The sequence below is a fragment of the Dasypus novemcinctus genome, chromosome 23, assembly GCF_030445035.2.
Source record: "Dasypus novemcinctus isolate mDasNov1 chromosome 23, mDasNov1.1.hap2, whole genome shotgun sequence".
Classification (NCBI taxonomy): domain Eukaryota; kingdom Metazoa; phylum Chordata; class Mammalia; order Cingulata; family Dasypodidae; genus Dasypus; species Dasypus novemcinctus.
Genome location: NC_080695.1, coordinates 1783039 through 1804217, shown reverse-complemented (window position 1 = coordinate 1804217; position 21179 = coordinate 1783039). Strand labels below are relative to the sequence as shown.

The following is a 21179-nucleotide window of genomic DNA, read 5'->3' as shown; positions in this document are numbered from 1 at the left end:
GCGCGGCGGCAGGGGAGGAGGGTCTTGGCCGAGCGTGTCCCCGGCAGCCTCGGCCGCTGCCCTGCCTGAAGCCGCCCAGATGGAGCCGGGCCGAGCAGGTGGCCGCGCTGCGGGGACTGTGCTCCCAGCACCCCACCCGTGCCCCCTGGGAGGCGGAGCCCCTCGGCGACCCCCGCTGCCCGCGGCCGCCCTGCTGAGCCGGGACAGCGTGCACACGCAGCGTTCAGCATCCCGCGCGGGCCGGGGTCCCGCAGAGCGCCAGTCCAGCCGGGAGGGGACTTGGCCCCACGTGCCTCTTCCTGTCACTCAGCCACCGGGTCCCCGGGTGGGACGGGGAGGGGGGGCCTGAGCCCCGGACTGTGGGGAGGTGGTGAGCAGGGGCCTGGGGCCTCCCCGGCTTGGGGGGGCACTGTGTGGAGTGTGGCCAGGTGGGGTCCAGGCTGCTCAGCTGCACCTCAATTTTAGATAAATGACAAATAATTTGTTAGCATTTGTTCAAAATAGCGCACAGCCCATTCTCATCTTAGAGACAGGCTCCTTGTTGTCCGAATGTCAGATTTCATGGGCGGCGTCCTCCACTCGCTCTGTTTGGCAACCCTGGGTGGGTGTGGGCGGGGGGCAGGGGCTGGCAGCAAGCGCCGGAGCCGGGGGCAAAGCTGGGGGTCAGGCCGCGGGGTCGGCGCTGACCCCGGCCCCGCCTGCAGGTGGCTGCCATGTCCGGCGAGGCGGGCTCGTGCCGCGCGGGCGCCGGGGTGCGGGCGCGGGCGCGGAAGCCCAAGAAACCGCACTACATCCCGCGGCCGTGGGGCAAGCCGTACAACTACAAGTGCTTCCAGTGCCCCTTCACCTGCCTGGAGAAGTCGCACCTGTACAACCACATGAAGTACAGCCTCTGCAAGGACTCCCGCTCGCTGCTGCTCGACTCCCCCGACTGGGCGTGCCGCCGCACCCCCCCTGCGCCCCAGCCCCGCGCGCCCACCCCCGACGGCCCCGCCCGCCCCGGGCCCCACCGCGGCCAGTCCCTGGAGGCGCAGCCCCCTGCCGCCCCTGATGTCGTGGCCTCCAGCATCTTTTCCCTGTGCCTCCGGGCCGGGGGTCCCCAGCCAGGGCCCGAGGGGTCCCCGGGGGGGATGCTGCAGCCCCCAGCCGGGACCTCCCAGAAAGAGCCGGGCCCTGGCAGTCTCCCGGCCGAGCCGTGGAAGCCGGGGCCCGGCGGGGGCCCAAGGAGCGTGGCTGTGGTGGACACGGCCGCAGTGGGCCCAGAGGGCACCGTCCCCTGCTACCCGCCCCCCGCCCCGGGTGAGCTCCCCGAGCCCCGGAGCCTCCACCTGTCCCTGCTGGGCCTCGGCTGCCCACTCAGCCCCGGGCTTCTCTCCTACCTGGGGCCCTCGCTGGCCACCACGGCCCACCTGCCCTTCCTGGCCTCGGCTGGCCCCCTGCTACCCCCCGCCCCGCAGGCGCCCGAGCACCCGGCCCCGGCCCCCCGCCTCTACTGCCCGCTGCTCCTGGAGCACACCCTGGGGCTGGCGGCAGGAAGGGCCGCCTCAGCCAAGCGCCCCCCGCCCCCCAAGGGGCCTCCCGGGGCTCGGGCCCTGGGGCTGCTGATGGCGCCTGCAGCCAGGGCAGGGGCGTCCTGGCCCTGTGGCACCCCCGGGGACCCAGGGCAGCGCAAGGAGCTGGAGCAGGCCGCCCAGGGCCACCCGAAGAGGAAGCCGCCCCCGGGAAGCGGGCTGGAGTTCCTGAAGGGCCCCTGCGGCACGGCCAAGTGGGGTTCCCGGAGCAGGTGGGTGCAGGGGGTCCCGATTTGGGGGGTTGGGGTGGGGGACCGCGCTGGACAGGCGGCCGGGCTGTCTCTGGGGTCCTCGAGTCCCTCAAGCCCCTTCCCTCCGGGCTTTGGGGTGCCAGGTGGGCAGAGGGAGGAGCTGTGGGGGATGGCGCCTTCCTGACCAGACCCCTCACCCCCAGCCGGCCGGCCGGCCCCTCTGCGACGCTCTGGCCTGAGAACAAGGAGCCGGGCGACCCCGAGACTCTGGGGCCCCCCGACCCCCTCCCCCGGCAGCCGTGTGGCCCAGTGCCTGGCAGCCCCGGGTGCGTGAGCGAGGACGTGATCCAAGCCCTGGGTGACTGCGCCAGGGCAGAGCAGCGCCTGGGACAGCTGGCGCCTGCCCGGGGCCTGGCCCCACGGCCGCTGCGCGAGCAGCTGGGCCGGATCCGCCAGGAGCTGCTGACCATCCACCAGGCGCTGGAGCAGGCCGTGCGGCCGCCAGACACGCCGCTCGACCTCTCCGTGAAGCGGGCGCCCCCCCGGGGGCCTGAGGTGCCGGGCTGGGGGCGGCCCGGGCCCCCCGAGGCGCCGTGCTCCGCGGCTCCCGAGCCCTTCCCCGGCCACACCACCAAGTGTGAGGCCGACTCCAGCGGGCCCCCCCCGGGCACCCCGCTCTGCCTCCTGCCCCCAGGGCCCCCTCCCCAGCCCCCCGAAGATGTCCTGCCTGGCGGCGGCTGGGCCTCCCTGGGCGGGGCTGGGGGCCCCGGGACCCCTGAAGCCGTGCCCGGCCTGCAGAGCCCCAGGGGTGCCGAGGTCTGACGCAGCCCTGGGTGTCCCCCTGCCGCCCACTGTCCCCTTCGACGCTGTCCCTTCTCCTGGGGCCCCCACCTGCCCAGCGGGCCCCGCCCCCTCCGGCCCCCAGCTGGCCTGGCCCTCAGCCACCTCCGCATGCAGCCACCCCCCGCCCACGCCGGGCTGCGGGTATTCGTGGATCACGGTTGTGGGGTTAAATAGAAACCACCTTGAAACATGCCCTTCTCCTTCCTTTGCCGCCCAGCCTCGCCCCCCGACGCCCCCAGGAGGGGACGACCCCCTGCCCAAGCCCACCCGCGCTCACGCTACCTGCCCTGCAGACATCTGGGGGGAAAGGGGGGCTCCCAGCAGGGGGGAAGGGCAGGTGTGGGGCAGGGCTGCGGGGTCTGGGGGTGGCGGAGGCCAAGGGACGCGCCAGCCCCACGTCCGACAGGGCGGCCTGAAAGCCACACCCCAAGGGGAGACCACGTCCCCCGTGCTGAGCTGGTGGCCTCCGCTGGGCCCAGGCCAGCCCCTCCGGCCGTGCTGGCCGCGACAGCCATCGGCGGCCGTTACAGCTCGCTGCCTCCCTCCCCCGCTGCGGGTAGGGGGGAGGAGGGGCGCCGGGGGCCCCCAACAGCTAATCGTCTCCCTCCCCGGGCAGGGCCATGCCCTCTGTGCCCACCCAGGGTGGCCCCAGGGCCCGTGGCCCCGAATTCCCCTCAGCGGGCCTGGGATCTGCGCGCGGTGCCCTGAGCTGGGGCCGGGCCGGTCGGCGCAGGACAGGGTCCGCCCCATTAACCCGCCCAGTAGCCTGATAGCATCGGGGCCTTTCGGGGCGCCGGAGGCCGTGGGCCCGGCCAGGGGGTGAGGGCCGCAGCCTGGGGTGATCAGGCGTCCTCGGGGGAGGTGGGGGCTGCAGGTGGGGTTGGGGGGTGCCAGGCGAGTCCCCGGGACCCAAGTCTAAGGTGAACTCACTGTCCCGGGCTCCTCAGGACCCCCACGTGTCTGGCTCCCCAATATCCCACTGCCCTGGGGGGCCAGGGGTCCCCAGTGGGCACCCATGTGGCCTGCACAGATGCAGACTGGAGACCGCGGGGCTGCCCCCCAGCACCACAGAAGCAGGCACCCGTGGGGTACCCAGGACCCTGAGCACGGCAGGTGACCCAGGGGTGGGTGTTGGGGGGGGGCACAGCTCTTTCCATGCCCTTGCCTGGAGTCCTTGAGCCCCCGAGGCCCTGGTGGTCCTGCCAGGACCAGGCCGGAGCTGCCTCCTGGGTCACAAGCCGCGAGCAAAGTCGTGGCGTGCTGCGGACGGGCCGGGGTCTCTGCAGAGGGGCAGCCGCCACGGGCAGGGGAGGCGGCATCGCGGGACGTGTGCGTCTCACGGAGGTTCCTGGGCTTGGCCGTGGCCATGGCCGTGGCCGTGGCCTTCCCCTCCCCGGGCGGCCAGGGGCTGACGGCTCCTCCTGCCTCCAGTTTCCAACCACAGCGGCTGCAGCTTCCACCTGAGATCTGCCCAGGTGGGAGACCCGGTCAGGTAGGGGCAGGTGAGAGGCCCAGGCAGGGTGACGGGCAGGGGCTCGGGCCACCTGCTCTGCCTGAAGGCAGGTGTGTCTGAGCACCTCGGCACCCTGTCAGCCCCTCCCGCCCCCACCCAGGGCACACCACAGTGCCCGAGAGCGCGTGCCGGGCCCGGAGGCAGAACCCGCAGTGGAGCGCGTCTGGAAGTGCAGGATCCTGCAGAGCGGCGGGGACCCGGGAACCGGCCGCAGCAAGACTGACCTCCACTCAGGCTCCCTCTGTGCCTCAGTTTCCTCACCTGTAAAGCGGGGGGCGCTGGCCCTGGAGGGTGCTGAGCAGAGGCTGCTGCGCCCATGTTGGTCCTGCCGGGCCTGGCGCTTGGTGGCACTGAGCCCGAGGCCCCCGTCCCCCCCCCCACACTGGCCGCCCTCGTGCTGGACGGCCCCTGAGGCTCTGCCGGCTCCCGGCAGCCCTGGCTGCCGGGGCGAGTTCCTGTGCCCACTGGGGCCGCTGGGGGCCTGGGGCCTGCACTACTCCCGGGTACCTGTTCTTCCTGACTGTGGGGGCGTTGTCTCGCGTGCACGTGCTGGACCTGGGGGGCCGCTCCGTCTGCTGCCTGCCCCGACGCGCACGGCCGCAGGACGTGCCACTGCGGGGCTCGTGGCGGTCAGCGACTGTGTGCCCATGCCCCCCCGCACGCCGCCTGGGCGAGGGCCGGGCCACAGTGGATGCCCTCTGCCACCCCCTAATGACGAACTGCGTGCTAGGTGGCCGTGCGCTGCTGCCCCCCAGGCCCTGCCTTCGAGACCCCGGCCCCCAAGGTGACGTGGGACCTGCAAGGCCCCTGCTGGGCGGGCGCGGAGCCTGGCTGTGAGCGTGGGGTGCAGGGAGCTGCGGCTGTGTGGCTGAGCCCTGCAGTTCCTGGGCGCCCTGGGGGCCCTGACGGGGCACTCCTTCAGGGGCACCCCTTCAGGGGCATGTGCTCACCGCAGAGGGCAGCAGTGCCAGGTGGCTCCGCGGGCCAGGACGCCTATCTGCCTGATGTGAGGGGCCTGGATGGCCACAGAGGTGGGTCCGGCCCCGCACTGCCGCGGGAGGAAGGCCTGGGGCTCCAGGTCCTCGTCTCGCTGCACGCGGCCCTCATCCTCCCTCCACGGCCACCTGCCGGGCCTCCCCTGGCCCGCAGGGGCACTCCCAGCCCACACCCCCCGGCTTCGGGTCCACTCAGGCTCGGGGGCCCCCGCAGAGGCCTCTGGGGCCTCGGGCCAGCGGCCAGCTCGCACCCAGCCCCTAATCAGGCGGAGGCAGCCGGCAGGGCGCGGTGGGCCGGGCAGCTTCGGGCGCGGGTGTGGCCCCCGGGGGCCCCAGCCCCAGAGGCACCCCGGGGCAGAGCCTGGAGCAGCTTTCCTGGGAGCAGCGGAGGTAAAGGGGGGGTCAGAGTGGAGGGCCTGGGGGTGGTGCACACCTGACCTGGGAGCCCCAGGGCCCCCCTTCCACCCCCACAGGGACCCCTCCCCACCTCCTAGCCTGTCAGAACCTTGATAAATGGGGACCAAGCACTCGAGCTCGGGGGCCGGTTCCTGAGAGTCGTCCTGCTGCTTGAGGGAAGCCCGTGGCGCCAGCCCTGTCCTCCCATTTCGCAGCCGGGGGCAAGGCCTGAGAGGGCCGGGTGGTCAGGCTGAGTCTGGGGCCACTCAGGCTCCCAGCCTCAGGGAGGGGTCCAGAGAGGGACTGGAGGATTCTCGGCTCCGGCCTGTTGCCGGGACCTCGGGGCCTCTGGGGACCCCCGACTGTCCCAACCCTGGGCCAAACGATGCACTGTGAGGCAGTGCATGCAGTAGGGACTCAATAAATGCCAACAGGCCTCCTAACAGCCCCCAGGGCCGCCACCTCTGGGCAGGCCCCCGAGGTCCAACCTTCCCCCCTCACCCCACCCTGGGGCGGACCCTGTCGGAGAGCAGGGTGGGAGGGGGCCAGCTGGGGGGGGCGGGTCCCTCTGGGACCCCACACAGGGCCTGGGGGTGTCCCTTCACCCTGGGAGTCGGGGCAAGGTGCGGTGGGATCCCCCGGGCCGCTCTGCTGGGTGCCGCGGCGCCCCTCAGCTCGCCTCCTTTCTCGGGGCTGTCCCGTCGGTGCGGCGCGCAGGGGGTCAGAGGGGAGCGCGGGAGGGCGGGGGGGCCGCGCCCCGGGGTGGGGCAGCCGGGCCGCGCGGGGCGCGCCGGGAGGCGCGGGCGGGCGGGACAGCGCGGAACGCAGGAGCGGGGCGGGCGGGCGGCCCGGGCGCCTTTGGGGAAGGGACCGTCGCGCGGCAACGCCGGAGCGGGCGGAAATGGGGCTGGTGTCCCGCGGCGCGGCGGCGGCGGGGCTGGGGGCCGCGCGCGCCGACGCCCCCCCGGCTCCGCCCCTCGCGGGCCCCCACCCCCCGCCGGCCCCGCCGCCCGAGCGCGCGGCCCCGCGGAGCAGCCGGTGAGCAGGCGCGCGCGCGGAACCCCGCCCTCGGCCCCCCGGGCCTCGCCCCTCCCCGCGGCGGGCGCCCGGCGGGGGGGGCCTGGCCCTGCGCCCCGGCCCGGCCGAGCGGGCGCGGGAGGCGCCCCGGGCCCCGCGGGGGCAGCGCGGCGAGGCCGGCGGGGGCGCGCGCGGGCGGGAGCGGGCGGCGGGCGCGCGGGGCTCGCGGCCTCGCCGGGCCCGGCCTGGGGGCGGCTCGCGCAGGGACGCGGGGCAGGTGCAGCTCGGGCCTGGGGCGGGGGCCTTTCCACCCCCGCGTCCGCGGAGCGCGGCCCGAGGCCTCCCGGGCGCCTGCGGCCCGGTGCCCGGGAAGCGCCACCTTCCAACCCCCGGGTCCTGAGGCGTCCCGCTGCCCGCCCCACCGCCGCGTGAGAGCAGAGATTGGGACGTGGATATTTTTAAAATGATGATGCTGGCAGGAAGGAATGTCACAGCACGTCCTGACCCCCGCACCCCTGTGCTCGCCATCACCTCCTCCTTCACCTTTTTCTGGCTGCCTGAGCAGCCTGTGCTTTGAGCCCTGATGTGTTCAGAATTCTCACTCACTGTCCCTAAGAAATCAACCTCTGCCCTCCAGAAATCCTTCTGCCTTAGATAGGAAAAGTTTTTTGTTTCTCAGACCCACTTTCTACATGAAGCATAATTTACTTAGAGAAAGAGCACAGACCGGCTGTGTGCCCTCTGACTTTGAAACCAGCACACCTTGTGACCGCCTCCCCTGGCGCACACCAGCTGTGCTTCTCGCCAGGGTAGTTTTCGTTAGCTCCTCGGAAGGTGGAGTTCGGCCTGGCATGTCCTGACGGGCCAACACCCAGAGGCTCTCCATGGCGGTCACTGGCCCTGCAGAGGTCACCCTGGGCCTGCTTATGGGCGAAGTGCTCTGGTGCTCACCAGGGGCCCCAGGAGGCGGCCGGCAGGAGCCGGCAGGCTCTGCACGGGGCTGGAAAGAGAGCTCGCCCCAGGGCGCCTTTGACGGCCGCTTGCCCAGGGCTGCACCAGGCCTCCAGGTTCCTGCCACACTCACCCATCTCTGCCCTTCTGTGCCTGGGCGCCCCCGCAGGCCCCCCACAGCGGCCAACGCCCCTGGCCTGAGCTCCCTGCAGGGGAGCGGAGCATACGTGCTGGGGCGAGCCACAGGGCTTGTGTCCGTGGGGGGCCCCTCCCAGCGCCCTCCCGCCCTCACGGAGGTCACCTCCTTGGTGTCACCCCTCGACGTGTGTCCCTCTGCTCCTCGTCGGGCCTAGCAGGTGCTGGGACTCGAAAGCCAGGGGCGCTGGGGGCTGGGTCTCTTTCCCGGGTGTTGGCTCCGATGCGGGGGCCGCTGAGGTGGGTGCGCTGTCCCCTGGCCAGGTGAGGTGGGGGCAGTCGGTGCCTGAGAAGACGCTTGGCCCAGGCAGGTGTGGGCACCGGCGGCCCTGGCCACTGTGCCAGGGCGAGTTCCTCCAGCCTTGGCAGGCCCTGTCGGGGGAGGGCCTCAGGCGGGAAAGGGACAGCCCTGTCCTTGCTGGAGGGACTTCCTGAGAGCACAGGGAAGAAAAGGCTGGAGGTCCCTGAGAATTCAGAGGTCGCAGCTGCTTGGGACCTTCTTGCTGCTGAAAGCTCACGGCGAGGTAGTGAGTGACCAGGACGACAGGTTCCCCCTCTAGTGGAGGCAGACCTCTTGGGAAGGCTCGGGCGTGCTTCCTGCTTTCTCGGGGGACCCGAGGGCTTGCTGCCCCCAGGTCCAGATCTGCCCACATGGCTTAGGACCTGCTCTTGGGCCGCTGGGCCTCCTGGGGTGAGTGGAGGGTCAGGGCCGGGTACAAGCCCGGCGGGAGCTGCCCCTGCTCCCCGAGTGCTGCGGGCAGAGGGGCGTCCTCCTCTCAGAGGTGGAGGCCCCGCCCTGGCGTCCCCCGGGGTGACCGTGAGGGGCGCAGCCAAGCGAGCTGCCCGCACCAGTGCCCGGGCCCCCAGCAGCGAGCGAGGGTCTGCCCCTCCCTCTGCTGGCCCCGTTTTAAGTGCCCCTTTACTCGGCCAGCCCCTTCGCGGCTCCTTCATGTTTTAACTGGGCGCCTTCAGTTGTCAGTGAGGTCCTTCTCCCCACGGGCTGCGCATTCAAAACCCTAATCTGGTTCCTGGAAACGAAACGGAAAACTGTGCTCGGCCCCGAGGCCTGCGTTCCCTGATCCCCAGCCAGCCCTCCCCTCTGGCCTCGCCTGGGGCCTGCCGCCGGGCTGCCCCGGTCCACAGCAGCCAGGGCTGGGGCCGCACCCCCCCCCCACCCCCCCCGCACCCCCGGCCCCGCGCCCCCGGCCCCAGCCCGGCGCCGACCCGCCCCACTCTCTTGCAGGGCCCCCGGCCCCGCGCCCCCCGGCCCCGCGCCCCCGCAGCCCCGTGCCCTCGGCCTGGCCCAGCGCTGACCGCCCACTCTCTTGCAGGGCCCCCGGCCCCGGCCCGACGCTGACCACCCGCTCTCTTGCAGGGGCCCCGGCATGGCGCTCAAGGCTTTCTTCCCCACGTGCTGCGCCTCCGCGGACAGCGGCCTGCTGGTCGGACGGTGGGTGCCGGAGCAGGGCAGCGCCGTGGTGCTGGCGGTCGCGCACTTCCCCTTCATCCCCGCACAGGTCAAGGAGCTGCTCGCGCGGGTGCAGCGCGCCAGCCGCGTGGCCGTGGCCGTGCTGGGCACCTGGAGCCACCGCTGGCCAGAGCCCGAGGAGGGCCTGGGCCGCTTCCTGGAGGGCCTGGGCGCCCTCTTCCCGCACGAGCCCTGGCTGCAGCTCTGCCACGAGCGGGGCAGCCGGGGCTGGCGCTGTAAGGCCGTCCACCGGCAGGCGCCTGCCCCCCGCGAGACCAGGTCATGCTCGTCTTCTACGACCAGCGCCAGGTGCTGCTGTCCCAGCTGCACCCGCCTGCGGCCCCGCCCGACCGCCAGGCCGGGGACGCGGCGGGCAGTGTGGGGGGCCTGGCGGCCGTGTTCGACACCGTGGCCCGCAGCGAGGCGCTTTTCCGCAGCGACAGGTTCGACGGGGGGCCGGTGCGCCTGAGCCACTGGCAGTCGGAGGGCGTGGAGGCCAGCCTCCTGGTGGAGCTGGCGAAGCAGGCCGCCGGGGCCCGTCTGCCTGCTGCTCTCCTGGCTGCTGTCGCTCATCTCGGCCGTCGGCGCCTGCCGGTGGGTGCCTCGCGGGTGCGCGCGGGGACAGGGAGGGGCCGCGAAGGGGCCCGGGGGTCCTGGAGGGCAGGCGCCCGCCCCCGCTGCCCCCACCCCGGGTCCTTGACCCAGGCTGGGCTCGTGCCCCGACCTCCTCCGGGGGACCGAGGCCACGTGTGGCGCTGGCCTCCGTAGGGCTCCTGGGCGGCAGCAGCGATGGCGCGGCACCCGCCAGCCTGGGGTACGGGGTGGGCTCCACTGGCTCGGGACCCCGAGGGAGGAGGAGATGGGCGCAGAGCAGGCCGTTTCCCCTCCTGCTGCCCTGGCCTGAGCTCTCCCCACCCTGGTGCTGTCTGTCCTCCCGAGGCCCCCAGGCCCGCCCGCTGCTCCACCATCTGCCCACGGATGAGGAGGGCCCTATCCTGGACACGCCCGGCCCTGGGAGGGGCTCCAGCGCCTCCTGAGGGACGGGGGTGACCGGGTGTCCTGGCCCACTGCCCAGAAGGCTTGGGGGGTGGGCGGCCCTGGACAGAGGCTGCCCCCGGTGGTCGCCCCCGGTGGTGCTCCAGCGAGGGGCATGGCCTGGCTGTCCCCTGTTGGGTCCTGGACAGCCCTGCAGCCCAGAGCTGGCAGTGCCTCGAGCTGTGGGGGGCGTCGGCGAGAGGCCTGGGCCCCAGATTTTCCCTGTGCGAGGTGCACTTGGGGAGCCGTGCAGGAAGGCTGCCCTCTGCTTGGCTGGCGTGGGGGCAGGGGGCGAGGGTCCCTGCAGCTGGGCTGGGGGCTCGGCCCCCCCAGGGGTCTGACCTGCGCTTGCTTGTGGGCCCTCTGCACATGCGCCCCCAGCAGGGGCTCCGAGCACCCGAGCTGGGTGGCCTTTCCCCTCTCCTGCCTTGAGAGGAACCCCTGCTGGGCTGTCAGGTAGGGCAGGTGCTGGGGAGTGCGGGGAGCTGGGTGGGCAGGGGCTGTGGGGAGTGCTAGGCACTGGGTGGGCACTGGGTGGGCGGGGGCAGTGGGGAGTGCTGGGCGCTGGATGGGTGGGGTGGCACTGGGCAGTGCTGGGCGCTGGGTGGGCGCTGGGGAGCACGGGCCGGGCTGTACCTGTTGTCTGGAACACAGTCTCGGCACTGGGTGGGAGCCGGGTGGGTGGGCGGTGAGTGCTTGGGGGTCCACCGCTTTGAGCTGATGCCAGAAGGGGGGGCCCTGAGTGCTCCCCTTTTCCTGCCTGGCCGAGTCGGGGTGTCCTGCCCTGTTGGAGCCCCCCGGGTTGTCAGGCTGAGCCCCCAGGCCCCCTCCCTGTGCTCGGGCGAGAGGGTCCTGGCCGGAGACGGTGACGCTGACGTGCCGTGGCACCCTGGCCCACGCAGGCTGCTGAAGCTCTGGCCGCTGACGCTCATCTGGAGCAAGCTGTCCACGTGCGAGCAGCTGGCGCACCGCCTGGAGCACCTCACGCTCGTCTTCAGCACCCAGAAGGCAGGGAGCCCCGCCCAGCAGATGAGGTCAGAGGCTGCGACCCGGGGCGCCGGGCCGCACCTTCCCCGGGCAGCCCCTTCCCCGTGGCCGCCCCTTCCCCATGGCTGCCCCTTCCCCACGGCAGCCCCTTTCCCACGGCCACCCCTTCCCCCGGGCAGCCCCTTCCCCACGCAGCCCCTTCCCCGTGGCCGCCCCTTCCCCGTGGCCGCCCCTTCCCCCGGGCAGCCCCTTCCCCCCGGGCAGCCCCTTCCCCCCTGCCGCCCCTTCCCCACGGCAGCCCCTTCCCCACAGCCACCCCTTCCCCGCGGCAGCCCCTTCCCCACGGCAGCCCCTTCCCCGCGGCCACCCCTTCCCCACAGCAGCCCCTTCCCCGTGGCCGCCCCTTCCCCACGGCCGCCCCTTCCCCACGGCAGCCCCTTCCCTGTGGCCGCCCCTTCCCCCGGGCAGTCCCTTCCCCACAGCCACCCCTTCCCCCGGGCAGCCCCTTCCCCACGGCCGCCCCTTCCCCCGGGCAGCCCCTTCCCCACAGCCACCCCTTCCCCCGGGCAGCCCCTTCCCCACGGCAGCCCCTTCCCCACGGCCGCCCCTTCCCCACGGCCACCCCTTCCCCCGGGCAGCCCCTTCCCCACGGCCACCCCTTCCCCGCGGCAGCCCCTTCCCCGAGGCCACCCCTTCCCCGCGGCAGGCAGCCCCTTCCCCGTGGCCGCCCCTTCCCCACGGCCGCCCCTTCCCCCCGGGCAGCCCCTTCCCCGCCGCCGCCCCTTCCCCATGGCTGCCCCTTCCCCCGGGCAGCCCCTTCCCCACGGCCACCCCTTCCCCACGGCAGCCCCTTCCCCACGGCAGCCCCTTCCCCGCGGCCACCCCTTCCCCGCGGCAGCCCCTTCCCCGCGGCAGCCCCTTCCCCACAGCCGCCCCTTCCCCTGGGCAGCCCCTTCCCTGCTGCCGCCCCTTCCCCATGGCCGCCCCTTCCCCCGGGCAGCCCCTTCCCCACGGCCACCCCTTCCCCCGGGCAGCCCCTTCCCCTGGGCAGCCCCTTCCCCGCGGCAGCCCCTTCCCCCGGGCAGCCCCTTCCCCCGGGCAGCCCCTTCCCCACGGCCGCCCCTTCCCCACGGCCGCCCCTTCCCCCGGGCAGCCCCTTCCCCGCCACCCATGCTCATTCGCACACCCGGTCCCGCAGGAAGGCCAACGTGCTTGTGTCCGTGCTGCTGGACGTGGCCCTTGGCCTCATGCTACTGTCCTGGCTGCATGGGAAGGACCGCACCGGGCAGCTGGCCGACGCCCTCATCCCTGTGGCTGACGTGAGTGGCCCAGCCCCACACTCAGCCCCCACTGCCCCTACCTCCTCACCTCGGACAGGGTCCCCTCGGCCGGTCACGACCGTGCGCCCTGGTCAGCCGTCCCCCTCGGAGTCACGGTCATCCAGCTCTGACCCTGAGAAGATCCTGGGGGCGGGAGGCTCTCGCCCGCCCCCCAGCCTGGGCCATGCCCTGGCCCCTGGGCCTTCACCTGCCCTGGCGGGGGGGGGCAGTGTCTGGACGCTGCCCCAGGTCCAGTGTCCCTGAGCCTCTCTGGGGGCAGCTGGCCCTGGGCTCGAGCCCCCGTGGGGTCAGCGTCTCGATCCTTCCGTGTGCACAGGGTGTGCCCACAGCTGTGCTCGGCGCCCGGGGGAGGCTCCCTGCGGAGCCTTGTCCACACTCCTGAACTCCCCGCCCCCGTTGGCCGGCCCCCGGGGGCTGCCTCCCCTCCTCCTCCAGCCCCCAGGCCCCTTGGCCCCCACCCCCCGGCCGGGCGGGCGGCCTCTTGGCTGAGGGCGGGGGCCTGGCTGGGTGGTCCCCACCGGCCCTGCCTTGGCCCACTGCCCTCAGCACCTGGGCTGCTCTCGGCTGCAGGACCTGGGGCAGGGGTGGGCGCTGCGGCCGGTTGCCGTGCGTGCCTCGGAGTGGAGGGGAGACGGGCCAGCCACCTGGGCAGGCTCCCCGCGCTCCGCTCGTGCCTCCCCCAGCTCCCTCCTTTGGCAAAACTGCTCAGAAATACCAAAGTTGACTCAAAAGCAAAAGCTCCTTCCTGCCGCCAGGCTTCTCTCTGGATACTGAAGGGCTCTGTTTACAAAGACAGGCTCGGGCGGCTGGGGGAGGCGGGGGCGGGGCGCAGCGCCCTGAGCAGCGCGGCCCTGGCGCCTCTGACGGCCCCTGTCGCCGCAGCGCGTGGCCGAGGAGCTCCAGCGCCTGCTGCAGTGGCTGATGGGCGCGCCTGCTGGGCTCAAGATGAACCGGGCGCTGGACCAGGTGCTCGGCCGCTTCTTCCTGTACCACCTCCACCTGTGGATCAGTGAGTGCGCCGTCCCAGGGGGCGAGGGGCCGGCCCCCGGGCAGGGCAGGGTGGCCTCACCAGCCCGCCCCTCCAGGCTACGTCCACCTCACGTCCCCCTTCATCGAGCGGATCCTGTGGCACGTGGGCCTCTCGGCCTGCCTGGGCCTGACGGTCGCCCTGGCCCTGCTGTCCGACATCGTCGCGCTGCTCACCTTCCACATCTACTGCTTCTACGTCTACGGCGCCAGGTGTGCCCCACCACCCGGCCTGCGGCCCCGCCAGCCCCAGCCCGCAGCCCAGCCTGACGCCCCCCATGCCCCCCCATGTCCCCAGCCCTGCCACCCCCAGCCCGCCGCCCGGCCCAATGCCCCACTGCTGCCCCCAGCCTGCCACCCAGCACGCCAGCCCCACTGCCCCCAGCCTGCCACCCAGCACACCAACCCCACTGCCCTCAGCCTGCCACCTGGCCCGCTGCCTGGCCTGCGACCCCGCTGCCCCCAGCCTGCTGCCCGACTTGACGCCCCCTGCCACCCCCAGCACCACTCAGCCTGCCAGCCCCCGCCACCCCCAGCGCCACCTGGCTTGACACCCCCACACTCCCGGCCCACCCCCCCAGCGCCACCCGGCCTGACCCCGCCGCCCCACAGGCTGTACTACCTGAAGATCCATGGCCTGTCCTCGCTGTGGCGTCTCTTCCGGGGGAAGAAGTGGAACGTCCTGCGCCAGCGGGTGGACTCCTGCTCCTACGACCTGGACCAGGTGCTCGGCGGGGGTGGGTGGGGTGGCCCCAGCCTGCCCGGGGTGTGGCATGGGCCCCGGGCCAGCGTCCCGGCGCCTGTGTGACGGCGCCGCCCCGCAGCTCTTCATCGGGACCCTGCTCTTCACCGTCCTGGTCTTCCTGCTGCCCACCACGGCCCTCTACTACCTGGTCTTCACACTGGTGAGCGGCGCGGGGGGCCCGGGGCGGGGCCTGTGGGCGGCGAGCCGTGGGGGCGCCGGGCAGCGGGAGGAGGGCACTGCAGGCGGCCCCGGCTCAGCTCGCAGGGCCGGCGACACCGCGATGCCGCCTATGGCTGGCGGGAGGGCCGGCCGGGCCGCCCCCACTGCTGTCCCCGCGCCGGGACCTGTGGGCCCTGGTCTCCCTGAGGCCGGCGGCTCTGCTGGCGCCTGCCCGCGTGCTGCCCGTGCCGGCCTGAGTGCCGTCCTGGCCGCAGCTCCGGCTCCTGGTGGTGGCCGTGCAGGGCCTGATCCGCCTGCTCATGGACCTTGTCAACTCCCTGCCCCTGTACTCGGTCGGCCTCCGGCTCTGCCGGCCCTACAGGCTCGCAGGTGGGTGCTGGGGTGGGCTGCAGGGGCTGCCTGGGAGGGGGCTGCCTGGGAGGGGGCTGCCTGGGATGGGGCCAGCGGGGGCTTCCTGGGAGGGGACTGCCTGGGATGGGGCTGCCTCGGAGGGGGCTGCCTGGGAGGGGGCTGCCTGGGAGGGGGCTGCCTGGGATGGGGCCAGCGGGGGCTTCCTGGGAGGGGGCTGCCTGGGATGGGGCTGCCTGGGAGGGGGCTGCCTGGGAGGGGGCTGCCTGGGATGGGGCCAGCGGGGGCTTCCTGGGAGGGGACTGCCTGGGAGGGGGTTGCCTCGGAGGGGGCTGCCTTGGAGGGGCCAGCGGGGGCTGCCTGGGAGGGGGCTGCCTGGGAGGGGGCTGCCTGGGATGGGGCCAGCGGGGGCTACCTGGGAGGGGACTGCCTGGGAGGGGGCTGCCTTGGAGGGACCAGCGGGGGCTGCCTGGGAGGGGGCTACCTTGGAGGGGGCTGCTTTGGAGGGGGCTGCCTTGGAGGGGCCAGCGGGGGCTGCTTGGGAGGGGGCTGCCTGGGAGGGGGCTGCAGGGGCTGCCTCGGAGGCAGGGGCCACCCGGGCTCAGGACCCAGGGGCGCTCCCTGGGGTCCAGAGGCACGACAGCAGCATGTCTGCCCTCGGGTGCCACCTGCTGTGCTCCGCGCCCCTGGGCTCTGCGCCCCCTGTCCGTCTGCCCGGGAGCTTGTACACTGACCCTGCCTCATGGTGGGGCCCCCCACTGCACGCCAAGGAGGCTGGGCTGGGGGGGAGACCGCGGCTGGGGGTTGCAGGTCGTCCTGCCTGGCTCCGCGGCTTGGAACAGGTCAGAGAGCCCGTGAGTTCCTGGCACAGCCAGCGCCTGTCCCCGTGGCGCCAAGGTGGATGGCACTGCTGGGCCCAGCCGGCCGCATGCTCCCAGGCAGCTTGGAGCCAGAGGGGCGTGGCACGTGCACTGCCACCAGTGAGCCTCTGGGGTCCACCCCCTTGGGGAAGGGGTCTCCCACCCCTGAACCCCCAGCCCCGACCCCTCCAGCCTGCCCCCGAGACTCTCAGGTCTCCGCTCCTGGGGACGATCGTAAAATCGCCAGAGGCCCTGTCCAGTGCCAGCCACACTCCCCGGCCCAGCTCCTCAGGCCTCAGCACCCCAGGCTGGCGAGAGGCACCAGCTCCCCGAAGTCCTCAGAGCAGCCCCTGCAGGCCCCCGCGCTGCTCTCCTCCCTCCTTGCCAAGCTGGCCGTGGGCTGCTTCGTCCACTGACAGCTTGTTCCTCCTCTCGCGAGCCTTTGTGCCCAGGGATCCCCAGACCAGAGACGCCCCTGCACGTGCCTGTTCGCCCCATCTGGAAGCCCGTGGCCCTCGCAGGGCCACCCGGGCCCTGGCCTCCCACCCGTACCTCCGCGTCCCCCAGGGCAGTTTTGGCAGGTCTCGACCCCGGCCGGGCAGGCGGCTCTCCAGGAGGCGGCTCTCCTGGGCGCCCTGCCCTGCCGGGCCCTTGCACACCCCGCTCTCCTCGCAGCCGGCGTGAAGTTCCGCGTGCTGGATCAGGAGGCTGGCAAGCCGCTCCGCCTGCTCATGCAGGTGACAGCCCGCCCGTTGCACGCAGCCGTCCAGGGCCCCTGGGTGGGGGGCTGGTCCCAGGGCGAGGTGCAGCCAAGCCGAGGGGCTCTGGGGACGGAGGGACTCGTCCCAGGGCCTATCAGGGCCTGAGGCCCCAGCCATGGCGTGGGCCGCGGAGGCCTGGCCGGGCCCCGGGGAGCCTCTGGTTCGGCATCCTGGCCACCCTCAGGCTGCCCGGGCTCTGCCCACGTGCCCTCTGGCCACACGGCCCCGAGGCCCGTGTTCTGGGCAGGCCACAGCGCTTGGCAAGGCCCCGGCTTGGCACATCTGCCAGCGTCCCAGGCTGCGGCTTCTTGGCCTGCGCAGATGCCCTGGGCGCAGTGTGCTGCTGGGGCTGGGTGAGCGGGGACTAGCCAGGGGTCGCTGGCAGGCCCCAGCGGCAGGGCGTGCCCACCCACCCAGTGCCACCGCCCGGCAGCCCTTGCCGACGGCCTCCCGTGTCTTGGGGACACAGGCGCTGAGGCCAGTGTGTTTCTGGGAGACACCCCGGGAGCCGCGTGTGTTCTGGGGTGCCTGGGCCGCCCCCGTGGCAGGGCCTGTGGGGGGCAGCCCTCCTCCCAGCAGACCCGCGGGGCTGGCCCGAGTGCAGGTAGAGCGGGCTCAGGGCAGCGTGGGGGCCTCTGCCGCAGGTGTGCCTGCTCACGGGACAGCCGGCCGCGGCCCCCCACCTGGCTAGCCTGTGCCTGCTTCCTGGCGCTCCTGACCCTGCTCTGCAGACACGGCCACACAGCCGGAAGGCGCTGGCTGGCCCCGGCTGCCCCTGACCGCTGGCCTTGCTCCTGCAGATAAACCCGATGTCGTACGGCCGCGTGGTGGACGCCTACCGCCTCCCCAGCTGCGGCTGCCACCCCAGGCACTCCTGGGGCTCGCTGTGCCGGAAGCTGTTCTCGGGAGAGCTCGTCTACCCCTGGAGGCAGAGAGGGGACAAGGAGCACTGAGCCGCGGGCTGGGCCACCTCTCCTGGCCCAGTGCCGGGGTCGGAGCGCAAGGGGTGTGGGTGCCGGCCAGTGCAGCTGGGGCCCACCTCTGGCGCCGCTGGCCTAGGCCCCCCTCCTGCCCTGTCCCGCCTGTGCCTTGAGCGCGGTGCCCCCAGCCCTGGGCATCCTTCCACGCCCCCCGCAGCACCCACGCGAGGCCTAGCTGGGGTGACGTCTCCTTCAGGGAGCCGTGCCCGTCACGTGGGCCTGGAGGCTCCTCCCAGGACGCTTGCTGCCCTGCGCTGCAGCTGTCCCCGGCCCTCCCGGCAGCCTGGGAGCTGGCCCCTGTGCCCACCTCCTGGGGACACTGCCGAGGAAGCCACTGACAGGTCCACGCCAGGCTCCTGGGGTGCCCCCTCACATGCCCCACTGCCCCCTGCCTGCCAGTGCCCCCACGGGGCCACCGTGCCCAGACCCCCCTCCCCAGCGGCTCCTTCCCGGCACAGGTGCAGCCCGTGAGGGCGTCCTGGCCCTTGGCCGGCTCAGCCTGCAGACCCGGGTGTGGGGTGTGGGCAGCAGCGCGCCCCAGGGCTCCCAGGGAAACAGGTGACTGCGCGTGGGTCGGGCCGCAGGGAGGCAGCAGCTCAGGCCCTGAGACCGGTGGACGCTGGAGGGAGGTCCCGGGGCAGGGGCCTGGCTGGGGCAGGGTGGGGCTCAGCCTTTCTCTGCGTGAAAATAAAGCCGCGTGTTCTGAGTGCGCCCGCCCTGCCTTCCCATCGTCGCGTGGGCGGGGTGGGAGCCGACGCCTGGGGTCACACCACTGCGGCCACAAGTCTCCTCCTGGGGGTGCAGCCACCCACCCTCGTGGGGGCCCGGGCCCGTCCCGGTCGGGCCTCTGCGTTCTGGTGGTGGGCGTGCAGGCTCTGCACTGCTCCGGTGCCCTCCCCACCAGCCGCCAGAGCCCACAGGTGTGTTTGAGTGTGCGTGCAAGGAGCTGGCGCAGCACGTGGGAGTCAGGGTGTTGCTCCATGTGCGCAGGGATCTGCACCGGAACTCCTGGAACCCCTGAGGCCTCAGCTCCAGCCCTGGGCCGGGGACCCTAACTCACTGAAACCCTTGTGGGGGCCGTGCTCTGGGTCTCCCGGCCAGTGAGCCCCAGACCCCGTGCCAAGGGGAGGGCTGGGTGTGTGCACCCCACTCCACCCAGCCTGAGGCTGTCAGGAGACCCCTGGGGCGTGGCCCAGAGCTGGGAGCCTCCGCAGGTCCTCGGGCTTCTCTGGGGGCTGGGATGGTCCCAGCGGCCAGGCCTGTCCCTGGCTCCTGCCCACAGGCGCTCCCCTCCAAGCCCGTGGCCCCCTCCCTGCCTCTGCTCGGTCTCCGGCACAGGCTCCCCCCTCCCGCCCGCCACCCCATCCTCCCCCCACCTGGGCCCTGCTGCCTTGCCGTGACCCTCCCCCTGGCAGCCCGTGGGACCAGGGCAAGGCCTGAGGCTAGATGCAAGCAGAGCAGGTCAAAGCTGCCCACGCCCCAGCAGCCCCCAAGCCCGAGCCCGATGTGCAAACAGGACAGGCCACCTGTCTGCTCACGAGCTTCGTGGGGAGCTTGCAATGGGCAAGGCCAGAGCAGTGCTCGGGGGGGTGCCACTAGCCTTGGCCGCCTGGCCAGCCGAGGGCTGCCCTCGGCCTGAGGCAGGGGCGCAGGCAGCGAGGCCTGGAAGGAGTCCCAGGGCGCCTGCACAGCTGCTCCGTTCCTGGCAGCCACAGAGCCTGAGGTCCCCTCAGCCCGGCAGGGGCAGCCAGTCCCTGAAGGACTCCTGGGATGCCACAGCCTGGGCCCGGCCAGTGACTGACGCGGGAGACACTGGTCTGATGGCCAGGGAGTGCCCACTACCCGGGTGGAGCGCATGGTATGGAGAGGCCCTGGCGGGCAGGCCTTGGTGGACCCAGGGCTGAGTGGCCTTGCTGGCTCTCACTGCCGTGGGGCTCCAGGGGTCTGGTCTCAGGCGCCTTAGCTGGGTCAGCTTGAACGGCATATTCCATTTATTCTACCGTTTGTTTTTTAACAGCTTTATTGAGGCACATTTTACATTGTACAATTCACCGGTTTCAAGAGCACAAGTCAATGATCTTTAGTAACTTTGAGTCATATGACCACCACTCCACCATGATCGGTTTTAGTACATTTTCTTCACCCCCAAAAGAAATCCCACTCCCTTTAGGAGTCAGTTCCAAGCCCCTTCTCTCCCTCAGCCCCCGATAACCTCTAATCTGCTTTGGTGTCTCTGGATTTGCTTATTCTAGATATTTCACAAAGTGGAATCATACAGTATTTGTCCTTCCGTATCTGGCTTATTTAACTCAGCATAATTTTTCGAGGTTCAGCCATGTCAGTGTTTATCAGAGTTGATTCCATTTTATGGATTCCCTTGAGTATACACCACATTTTATCTGCTCATCATTCGATGAACACTTGGGTTGTTTCCATCTTTTGGCTATTATGAATAGTGCTGTTAAAACATCTGTGTGCAAGTTTTTTCACAGACGTTTTCAATTCTCTTAGGTATATACTCAGGAGTGGAATTGCTGGGTCAAATGCTCAACTTTTTGAGTTATTTACTTGTAACTATATGTTACACATGACTATATTCTCAAATATTATGAACGATAATGATGTCACCTTGGCATCATCCTTCCAGGCCTTTCCCTAGGCACAAGTTACGCTTGTCTACGTGTGGACCTAGAATTGGTTGGTGTTAGTTGGTGTGCACTGGCCTTCTACTGGGTTACCTCTTCTGCTGCCAAAACGTCTTTGGCAATCTCCGTGTTGGTATCTACACCTTCCCGTCCACTCCTGGCTCTGAGCGGGGTGATTTAAAAGCTCCCCAGCAGTGGACTTCGCGGCTTCCACCCTCGCCGGCAGCGCTGCAATGACATTCCGCACGCCAGGCGGGCGAACCTGTCTCCGAGGGCTCCTCCAGGTGGACGCGACAAGGGACTGCTGGCTGTCCTCGCTCTGCCCAGGAGGGCTGGGCCGCTTGCTGGCGGTGCCCCCCGCCCTGGGCCCCACACGCCGTGGCCCACGCACGGGGAGGAAAGGGCTCCTCTTGTCCTGATTTGCAGTTCTACCAGGTGTCTACCGGCCAGTCACACTTCTCGGTCCTGTCATCCCGTGACGACGGCGGCCGCCGCCTCCAGGGAGCCTCCCAGCCCAGGCCTCCCCACGCCACGCCCCGGCCTTACCCCAGGGCCAGGCCACGAAGGCTCCTGAACGTTAAAGCCTTCACAGCCAAGGGCTGCGATCTGCAGACCCCTCGCCCGAGGCGAGGCGAGCAGCCAGCGGCGGCCTGGGGCCGAAGCGCCCACGCCTCCGCAGGGGCCGCCGCGCCGCCGGGAGCGGAAGTACCGCCTCTCGACCCCCGGAGCGCCGATTGGCCGTGCCCTCCCGGCCCCGCGCCCCGCCCCCGCGCGGAGAGGGCGGCGACCAAGCACGGCAGCACCGGGGAGGCCTCGCCGCCCTCTCCGGCGTCCCTGCGGAGGCGGGCATCCCAGCTCGCCAGGAGGTGCAGTCCCGCCGGCCCCAGACGCGTCGCCTCACCGTGACCACCAGCCGCTCCAGGATCAGCCAGAGGAAAGGGGCGTATGCAAACAAGCCTGGACTTTCAAGCTCCTGATTGGTGAGCGTCAGGAAAGGGGGCGGGGCACGGGGGTGAATGGGGCGGGCTTACAGGGCTTTTGATGGACCTGTGAGCGAGCTAATGGGTCTGGGACAGTCGTCGATGGTAACCAATGGTAACGCTGCGGGGGCGGGCGAGGGAAAAGTGGTGCG

The 21179-nt window shown here is 71.9% G+C and overlaps 2 protein-coding genes across 2 annotated transcripts; both read left to right on the top strand.

Annotated features, from left to right (window-relative positions):
• Window positions 1-713: 713 nt before the first annotated feature.
• PRR35 (proline rich 35) lies at window positions 714-2911 on the top strand. Its single transcript, XM_058285580.2, has 2 exons — window positions 714-1783; window positions 1966-2911. The coding sequence occupies exons 1-2, from the start codon at window positions 714-716 to the stop codon at window positions 2582-2584; spliced, it is 1689 nt and encodes a 562-aa protein (XP_058141563.1). The 3' UTR covers window positions 2585-2911.
• Window positions 2912-6373: 3462 nt separating this feature from the next.
• Window positions 6374-17515, top strand: PIGQ (phosphatidylinositol glycan anchor biosynthesis class Q). Its single transcript, XM_058285579.2, is given in 13 exon segments — window positions 6374-6547; window positions 9048-9397; window positions 9400-9671; window positions 9673-9734; window positions 11078-11209; window positions 12361-12481; window positions 13385-13511; window positions 13588-13741; window positions 14141-14252; window positions 14353-14433; window positions 14708-14822; window positions 16337-16398; window positions 17223-17515. Coding segments are annotated over 13 exon segments (1878 nt in total). The 5' UTR covers window positions 6374-6410; the 3' UTR covers window positions 17376-17515.
• Window positions 17516-21179: the final 3664 nt, after the last annotated feature.